Here is a 10,251-nt window from a genome sequence, read left to right on the forward strand (position 1 = left end):
CCCCAGCCTGGCCTTGTACCAGGACTAATACCTCAGTGTCACTACAAGGCGTCTCAACCCACCTGTACAAGGCCATTCCCGTTCTGTTCGTCCCCCATAGGGTTTCTGTATTCGAGCACGGCTGCCTCAACCTACCAATAGTAAGACATGCTGTGTGTTACTGCGCTCTGACACAATTCTGATGAATAGAGATGAATGACATACGTCCCACTGTATGTGGCTTAGAAGCCAGACCATAGAAAAGACTTAAAAGGGAGTCGGCACATTCAGTAGTCATCCATGCACTGGAGTGCAGGAGAGAAGGACAGAGAAACACGCTTTTGAAATCTTACACAACCTACACACACACTCAGTCACGCACACATACACACACACACACACACACACCTACAGTCCCCCTCCAGTGCTGTAGTACCTCTCATGTGAACTAGACTATAATGGCATTGTTGTGTGTTTGCCCTGCGGCTGTGGAGGCCGGTGGGAGCTCTCCGCCTCTCCATCTCTCTTTCTCTCTTGAATGGACCAGTGCACTGCTAACCAGAGTGGGAATACTATACCCTTATATAGTAGGTGCACCGTACAGGCTTAGAGCTCCCCCTCCTGGTTGGATGCGTCATTACAGGCTCCACTCCACCTGGGGTGAAACAGTGGATTAGCCTAAATGTAGGGCGTTCCAATGATAACCGGTAAGAGGAACATTGGAGTACGCAGTAAGAGTTGGCTGGGTGGTTTCTGAGGGGGGACAGGGAGGGGGGACAGGGAGGGGGGGCAGGGAGGGGGGACAGGGAGGGGGGACAGGGAGGGGGGACAGGGAGGGGGGGCAGGGAGGGGGGACAGGGAGGGGGGACAGGGAGGGGGGGCAGGGAGGGGGGACAGGGAGGGGGGACAGGGATGGGGGGCAGGGAGGGGGGACAGGGAGGGGGGACAGGGAGGGGGGGCAGGGAGGGGGGACAGGGAGGGGGGGCAGGGAGGGGGGACAGGGAGGGGGGGCAGGGAGGGGGGACAGGGAGGGGGGGCAGGGAGGGGGGACAGGGAGGGGGGACAGGGAGGGGGGGCAGGGAGGGGGGACAGGGAGGGGGGACAGGGAGGGGGGACAGGGAGGGGGGACAGGGAGGGGGGGCAGGGAGGGGGGACAGGGAGGGGGGACAGGGAGGGGGGGCAGGGAGGGGGGGCCGGGAGGGGGGACAGGGAGGGGGGACAGGGAGGGGGAGCAGGGAGGGGGGACAGGGAGGGGGGACAGGGAGGGGGGACAGGGAGGGGGAGCTCATGTCGTAAAGGTTGACAGCGGCGTTTGTTTTCAGATCTTTGACAGCGAAGCGAAGGACCAGGAGAGGGAGGTGTGTTTTGTCGACATCGCCTACGACGAGATCCCTGAGCGGTACTACAAAGAGTCTGAGGTGAGACTGTGTGTGTGTGTGTGTGTGTGTGTGTGTGTGTGTGTGTGTGTGTGCGTGCGTGCGTGCGTGCGTGCGTGCGTGCGTGCGTGCGTGCGTGCGTGCGTGCGTGCGTGCGTGGGACCCAAAATGGGACCCAAAGGGTTGAAGTTAACAGACACACCTTGGCTCTCATGAGCCATACACTGTTAAGATAAGGACAGCAACAACATTATATCATTATAACATTAGTCCACATTATATCTAGATAGAATATACATTTAAGTTTAAGATAACATTATAAAAAAAAAATCAATATGTTTTTAGGGCATTTCTGCTTTATTGGGATAGAGACAGTAGAGATTGACAGGAAGGATGGGAGAGAGAGGAGGGATGACATGCAGGATAGGTCGAGGGTCGGAATCAAACCAGGAACCTTGCGATTACGTGGTAAGCGCATTAGTGTGCCACGCCACTAAGCGCCCCCCAAGATAACATTATTTAGATTCAGGGGTCAAAGTATGTCATGTATGTCAATGGTTTGGCTAGTAAGAACATATCACAAACTATGATAAGCCACAGTAGCACAATAGCTTTCTCCCATTCAGCACTGTGGAGCTAAAGCTAGCTAATATTCTCTGAGCATGAACTCATTTCCCCATCTCCTCTCTCAGGGCCAGCATTCATAATATCCCAAGTATCCCTAGTTATTACAGTTTGGTGTGTATAACTTTACTGTCGTATATAATTATCTTAAGAAGTGGTTGATGCTAAATTGCCTCTGCTCATGTGAGACCGAGGGAGGAGCCTCTGGAGGGAAGAATTCCAATTGGATGGTATTTAATATTGTCCTTCATGCATCTAATTTGTCTAATCTGTCCCACAATGCATTTCTCTCAGGGCGCCGAGGTTGTTGTTAATTATCGAGATCAAACTTATTTGTGTGTGTGTGTGTGTGTGTGTGTGTGTGTGTGTGTCTGTGTGTGTGTCTGTGTGTCTGTGTGTGTGTGTGTGTGTGTGTGTGTGTGTGTGTGTGTGTGTGTGTGTGTGTGTCTTCAGGACCTGCGGTACTTTAAGTCAGAGAAGACATCTCGGGGGATGCTACAGGAGGGCTGGAGGGACACTCAGGACCCCATCATGTGCTCCTACAAGCTGGTCACCGTCAAGTTCGAGGTGTGGGGGCTGCAGACGCGCGTGGAGCAGTTTGTACACAAGGTCAGGGGTCATTCCAGATTCCAGACACACACACACACACACACACACACAGCTTTTGGGTTAACTACATAGAGCAAATATTTTTTCAGCAACTCAAATTCAATGTCTTCCCCTACAACTGGTCTGAGATCAGTGTTATCTGACCCTCTGTTGTCTCTGTAGGTGGTGCGTGACGTGTTGCTCCTGGGACACAGGCAGGCCTTCGCCTGGGTGGACGAGTGGATCGGTAGGTCTAGCAGAGAGGGGGGGGGGGGGGGGGCTATAAGGGTCTATGCCCTACAAACCAGGCTCAACACTGGATCTCAGGGTGGGAGGGGGTGGGAGAGAGGGGGGGGTGGAATGGAGGGCAGGTGGGGGGGGGGGGCGAGGGAGGGAGAGGGAGTGGGGAAGGGAGGGGGGGAAGGAGGGAGGAGGAGGGAGGGGGGAATGGAGGGCAGGTGGGGGGGCAAGGGAGGGAGAGGGATCTCACTGAGAGTCCTTAGTTTTACAAGAGATCCATTGATATTCCTGCTTGCACTTTTAAACGTACACTTTTAATCTTATTATTAAGACAGAGCTTCCATTTTAACTGTATAGACAGGCAAATGCTGGCATGTGTTAGTCGTATTGTATGATTACTAATGATGCTGTCAGAAATCTACTGTGTCAATCAATGTCAAGTGTTGTATGTCTTATTAACCAATTAAGGCATGCCAACCAACCCCCAACACCATATGATTCCCTATCACTGCATCTAAGCCTGCTCAAACCTAGCCTGCACGGTCCACAGCACCTATACAGTGCCTTCGGAAAGTATTCAGACCCCTTCACTTTTTCCACATTTTGTTATGTTATATGGCAAATTCTTTTAATTTAATCCATTTTAAATTGAGTCTATAACACAACAAAATGTGGACAAAGAGAAGGGGTCTGAACACTTTCCGAAGGCACTGTATACAGTACCTTAGTGGTGTGTCTAGGGCTGGTCTGAGTGTATTTCCTCAATAACATGCACAGACACCCTCGGACTGAGTTCCTTTCATGTTTCTCTGTAACCCAATACAAAACAACATTGGTGTTCAATCAAACACAGTGAGCTTTAATCGTTTACGCCAATAGCATATCATCATCATCGAAGTCTTAGCCGTCGACCATCTTGTCTTGCCCGGCTGAAGCAGACTGGTACCTAAACTTATAAAAGATTATTCTAGTCAACCCAAATGGTTGTTAGTAGTTACGCCTGGCAAGACGATACCCAGTTATGGAAAAATGAGCTGTCACGATCTCCTGAGAAAATTCCAGTTGTAGAGAATATCAGTGTTGTGTAGTGAAACATGAAAGCTGTGTCTGTGTGGGTCTTGACAGGCCATAAGAGCATAACAACAGCAACAACTGCTCTCTTATGAGGCTCGATCACATTCACTCTCTGTCTCTCTCTCTCTCTCTCTCTCTCTCTCTCTCTCTCTCTCTCTCTCTCTCTCTCTCTCTCTCTCTCTCTCTCTCTCTCTCTCTCTCTCTCTCTCTCTCTCTCTCTCTCTCTCTCTCTGTCTCTCTCTCTCACTCTCTCTCTCTCTCTCGCGCTCTCTGTCCACTCTGCTTGTTCCATAGCTTCAGGGGAAGCAGGGCAGATAACAGCCCCATTACCCCACCTTAATGGAGCACGCACTCTCCCACGCTCTCCCCTCTGCTCTTCCCTTGGAAAATAACCACTTCTCCCTTCCTCCTCTGCACACTCTGCACATTGTTGGATGATATTCCCGTCCGAAATCCCGACGCAATTGGGATTGGGATTAAGACTTTGCCTGGGAATGTTTTTTCGTCCGCTTTTTTTTCCGTGATGCTCCCTACCCTTCCCGACGTGGTCCGCCTCGAAGGGTCCGGATCATTTACTCTTTCCCCTCTCCTCTCCTACTTATCCCTCCATCCCTCCCTCCCCCTCTTCTTTTTTCCTCTTCGTTAAGGCCTGACTAGCTTTCTCCTCTCGACACAAACCATTTTGCTGTCATGGGAAAAGCTAGCTCTGTATCCTCCACCTTCCTCTGGCTGTGCTTGAACCTCGACCTTCGACCTTCGACCTTCGGTCTTCTAAAAGCACTAATCACCGCCTACCACTCTCTACTACTCACCCACGGTCTGTGTGCCCCCCACCCACCACCCACCCTCACCTCCCTCCACTTTCAGTGTCCTAAGGGGACAGTTACAGTACCAACGTCTTTCGACTCCCCCCCCCCCCCCCCCCCCTTTTTACAGATATGAATCTGGATGACGTGCGGGAGTACGAGAAACAAATGCATGAGAAAACCAATATTAAAGTTTGCAATGAAGATCAGGTGCATTCCACAAACTCATCATCATCACTGGATGACATACAGATCCATGACAAAGAAAGCGTATGTGTCGTCCTTTCATTTCTTTCGTTTGCACCTTCTTCTGGTCATGTTTGAAGTGTTTTTTTATGACTCAATGACTCACCCTTGGTAATACGACCCACTTAGATATTTATCTCTCCGAACACACATTTAGTCATTATCATGACTGATACCCCCGTTGAAAGGAGGCATGCAAGGATGGCGCAAACCTGTTTTTCAATACAGAACTTTTGGTTTTCTCACCAAAGGGTGGTAGTTCCTTTGAACTTGATGGTAGTTACGACTGTATATCAAGAAATCATAAATTCTAGGAAAAAATACACTCAATACAAAAGACACACCTTGTGAAAAATACAGTGTAATGAAATGACCTGCAACTTTTAAACTGATGGACTAATGACATGTTTCTTAGTATTACTTGTATTCATACATGATAACCCATATCAATAGGACCCTATAATAGCAGATTAAGATGAGTAAATCATTTGGGTCTGAAATACTGTCTTACCCCCTCACTCCTGTCTCTCCCTCTCTCTCCTCGCCTAGACATGACGATGGATGAGGTAAGAGTGTTTGAGCGCACCATCCAGGAGGCCACCAATCAGAAGATCGGGATTTTCCCCCCGTCGATCTCCATCAGCGAAACGCCCCTGTCCTCCTGCTCCGCTAGCGCCCCCTCCACCCCCCTCTGCACCGACGCCCCAGAGTTCCTCTCCGTCCCCAAGGACCGCCCCCGCAAGAAGTCCGCCCCCGAGACCTTCACCCTGCCCGACCCCGCCCAGAGAGGGGACCCCGTCCAGAGAGGGGTCCCACAAGGCTCCATGCTCGGCCCGCTTCAGAATCACTTTCCCCTGCCCCCCTCTGACTCTGACCAGGCTGTAGGCTCTGATCAGGAGTCAGGGTTAGAATAGGGAGGTCAGAGGTTCTTCCCCCTATGTGCCCGACCCCCATCCCTCCCTAGTCACAACATGTTTTTAGTAGCCCGACTAGACTAACCCTAGCCTCCTCCACACACCCCAGTGCCCAGTCCTCCAGGCCCCACTGGCCATATCCCAGAGTTCAGTGCTCCTTACACATATCTCCAGAGGGTCAAGGGTCACTCCACCAGAAAGCAGTAGGCTCAGCCACCCATCCCGTGATTGGCTTCAACTTCCTGTTTGAGAATCCAGCCAATCAGCTGTCTGATCTACTGTAACAACCACTCATGCTGTCCATCAAGAGAACATGGCTTTGTGATATCATTGTGTTCTTCCCCAGATTTGTGTGATTGAATGACGCCTATGTTTGTCTGTTACATATCGCCTGATGTATACAGTATGTTAGTGACAATTCTATCAGAAAAAAAATAGACAGAAAATAGTGACAGATTCTATCAGGTTATTATCAGAGCTGATCATCCTAATGTAGCTTCAGTAGTCGCCCTGGCAACACTGATTTAGACAGTGTTGTGTTAAATATTTCACTTGAGTGAATTAAAGTGTTCGACACAGTTGTAATGAACATGCAAAATATTCATTTATAAAGTTTTGCCGACACTGATCAGAGTGTAGGTTGTGTACTTCAAATAGAAGTAATAAAAAAAGTTATAATTATAAAAATTATAAAAAAAATCAAACAAAGAAAGTAGAAGTACGTTATAATTAGTCTTATTCGGCTGTGTATCTACATTGAGTCCTTAAACAGACACAGTTGTTTATCCTAACCGTAGACAGCCCATTGAAACTGACCTCTGACCTGTATGCATCCGTGTCTCACCACTCTCCACACTTCAACTGAAACAGATGCAAGATCAGTACAATCACAGAGAGAGATCATTTCTCAGGTCTCCAGAGCTCTGCCTCGCGCCCACTTTGGAAAGGCAGGGAGCTCACAATACCTTTCTCTCCCTGCTTAAAGCTACCGCCTACCGCCATTTTTATACCTGCACAGATATATAGGCTCCTGTTACGTATACTCACCAGTCTACTTAACCATTGGAAAGTTTACACAACATAAGAACATTCAAGGAAAACATTAATATATTGAGGTAACGTTTTACTTTAAGTTGCTCTTTTGTCTGTGTGACAACATTGTAATGACTGATGTATAACAACATTGTATTAATACGTTATTACCTAGTAATTGAGTAATTTCTTTGTAAATTCATAGATGTAGAGTTTAGCAGATTTTGTCACCTGTCACCTGTAAAAGAGTAACGTAATGTAAGGTGTTACCGAAATTAAATGCTGGACACCGAAGTGTGACATCGAAGTGTGATGCAATCATTCTAATCAAATCAGTTTATCAACGGAACCGATATCAGTAGGAACAATGCCATTTTGGGGGCAAGGTGTACAGTGATAGAACCATAGAAATATAATTCTAGAATTCTATGAATAGAACAGTGAGCACAGTGGAGGTAGCAGGGAATTCCATGCTTGTGTGGGCCACTAGCTTCTAACAAGCCTTACTGTATGATGTATGTGCTTGGTTAACTTGGCATTGTGCGCATTGTTGTTTTTTTCGAATGCCGACACTGTTGCTTGCAAGTGTTGGTATACTGATGTCCACTATGTTTTTAGGGGCTCAGAAGATCATTTTGAAATAACAGCCCCAGTAGCCCCCCCCCCTTTTTCTTGTGCTAGCCTCATTGCTGTATGACATCAGAAACTTTTGGAGGGAAAGTTAAGAAGAAACTTAAGGGGCAGGTTTTCTTTGGTGGAATTCCCTGGCTAAATATACTATCATTTTTAACAATCACGTAGATTCAAAAGGGGTCTCGTATGCCGCATGGAATGTTAACTAAATAACATATATACATAATGTAAAGTATGTATGTATATACATGGCAGGATATATTGGTGATGCAAACTTTGTACATGGAGAAAGCGAATGCGACTCGGTATAGGCTCTGTAGTTTAATCATTGTATAATAAAAGCAGAGTTTCCAGTGAAACTTGAGCATGGTCTGAGAGAGTAGCAGACCTGGGTCAAATAGTACTTCAAATCCTATCCATAATACTTTGAGCGTTTGCTTGGGCCTGCCTGGAGTGCCAGATGGGCGGGGTTTGCAATTTTGAGACTATTTCATTGCTTCCATTGTGCCAGGCAAACTCAATCAAGCACAGATAAGTATGTACAATTATTTTTTAAATACTATTTGAACCCAGGTCTGGAGAGTATAGGCCTACAACTCTCCACTCAGTGCCTCTGCATGCAAAACGTGTGTCGTCTCTATCTTCCGTATACCAAAATCAAAAAACAACTTTTCAAATACATTTATTTTTCTTAATCTAAGCTGTAATGTTTTGTTTTTTCTTCTCAAGCCTTCTATTCAATTTATTGAAATTTCAAACAAGAAAAGAAAGAAAGAAAGCTTGTGTTTAGCTTCCAGTTTCGAGTCATGTTCATAATTTCAACGGGGACTCATTACAGGAGTTTTTCTTCCCTTTGTCTTTCAGAGCAAAATGATTAATTTGGGTATTATTATTGTTATATTTGTAATAATCTAGAGAGAATGTTGCTGTCCTGTACACACAGAACATACCTGTAACATCTTTCTACCCTGAAGGTTTCACATTTATGATGTTGGTATTTGCACTTTGTGATTATAAGCAACCTACTGTAATTTGGCCATAGCGAAACATGCACTGTCAAGGTTATGTTAGGTTTTGTTGGACCAAAGTTTTAGGGTTAGGGTTAGGGTTATGGGCAGCAGATAAAGATATTCCTCAACAGTATTTGCCCTCATATCATTCATATTCTGTATATGGCATGCTATTATTTTCATTAAAAAACTGTAGCTATTTGTCTTTGCTGTTCACTTTCCTATGGGGTGCAAGTTATAAATAAATTATATTGACTGTCTCTCTTTTCAGGAATATATTAAATCCAGGGAGGTTTGATTGCCAGTAAGCTTGTTTAGTACACACCAGAAGTAATGCAACATGACCAGAATAACATACAATTTTGTTTGCAGAGTAATGAATTAGGTTTGTAAATACTGGTCTTTGGTTAACATTGGTTTCCTGCATTCATTTTCAGTTCCATACTATGTAGATATGACAAAATGACTTTGAAATATTCATTTGAGAGTTTTGAGTGAGCAAGGAAAGAACACAAGCTGTGTAATTTGTGGATGTTGGAATATCTTATTTTGTATTCTCTGTTAAATAGTCAACTGTAAGAAACACCGTTGTGAATCCATCCCATTCAACAGAATACACACTGATTGCTCAACCTTCCCTTCCTACTGTGCACCTTTGGCATTAGTCGTGCTGATCCTTCCATGACATACAGCGCCTTCGGAAAGTATTCAGACACCTTCACTTCTTCCACATTTTGTTGTGTTATAGACTGAATTAAAAATGGATTAAAATTAAAAGAATTTGCCATCAATCCAAATACAATACCCCAGAATGATAAAAAAAATATATATATGTTTTTGCGCTTTGTCATTCTGGGGTATTGTGTGTGGATTGATGGCAAATTATTTGAATTTAATCCATTTTAAATTGAGTCTATAACACAACAAAATGTGGAAAAAGTGAAGGGGTCTGAATACTTTCCGAAGGCACTGTATTTGACACACATTACCTATAAAAAAACAATCAGCTTTCTTTCTCAATGGGGTGAAGTGCATTGACTTTTGTTTTTTTACATCTTGATCGATACCAGTTGTTGGCTTTCTGCTCTACTTTTCAGTACTGCTTTAGCGAGTTTGATTTTGTGGTTGCTGTATTTTCAACAAATGTAATATCTGTTTATGATTCTAAATCTAAGATGAGGACCAAGCTTTCGTTGTGTCCCTTTCTTCTCTTGATGCAGTTTGCTGCGTTATCCAGGCTGTTGTGATGTATGTCTCCTCTCTCTGAAGTGCCATCCTTGTTCGGCTGCTGGAAGTCGCTCTGGGTTCTTCCACTTATATTTGTTTTTGTTTTTATTGCCCTTATTGAGGTATCATTTGGTTCTTCGTTGTAATTATTGATTCACTTTTTTTCTTAAAATCTTGTAGTAAATAAAGTTAACTTGCTACTACACTTTGCTGTTGTCATTGGTTCTTGTTGGGTGATGTACTGGGGAGGCTTGTCGCGTTGCCTCTGTGATTCTCTCTGCTGGTCTCAACTCCGACAGGACACTTTATAGCAGGACACAAACAACCATAATTCAGATAAGGGTGCAGCTGATAGTCTCAATGACTTACTTTCTCAGCACATTCCACCGGGCACTGCCCCACAGACAGAGAGGCCCTGCTCCGTGAGTTACTGTAGGTTAAGTCAACACAGTATACCACTCACTTTAGACATGGCATGGTAAAGTAATTAATGAACACCACA

General features: G+C 45.6%; 1 protein-coding gene across 1 annotated transcript in view; it reads left to right on the forward strand.

Annotated features, from left to right (window-relative positions):
• Positions 1-9,954, forward strand: part of LOC310821536 (cytoplasmic phosphatidylinositol transfer protein 1-like) — a gene marked incomplete at its 5' end in the record, with an annotated part of 14,835 nt that extends 4,881 nt beyond the window's left edge. Inside the window, 4 exons of the mRNA XM_083693623.1 lie at positions 1,302-1,397; positions 2,433-2,588; positions 2,751-2,814; positions 5,483-9,954. Of these exons, the coding sequence (XP_083549749.1) occupies positions 1,302-1,397; positions 2,433-2,588; positions 2,751-2,814; positions 5,483-5,847 (681 nt within the window). The remainder of the gene's footprint in view (positions 1-1,301; positions 1,398-2,432; positions 2,589-2,750; positions 2,815-5,482) is intronic.
• Between the last annotated feature and the right edge of the window lie 297 nt (positions 9,955-10,251).

This window comes from Argentina silus, assembly GCF_951799395.1.
Source record: "Argentina silus genome assembly, chromosome: 22".
NCBI classification, from domain to species: domain Eukaryota; kingdom Metazoa; phylum Chordata; class Actinopteri; order Argentiniformes; family Argentinidae; genus Argentina; species Argentina silus.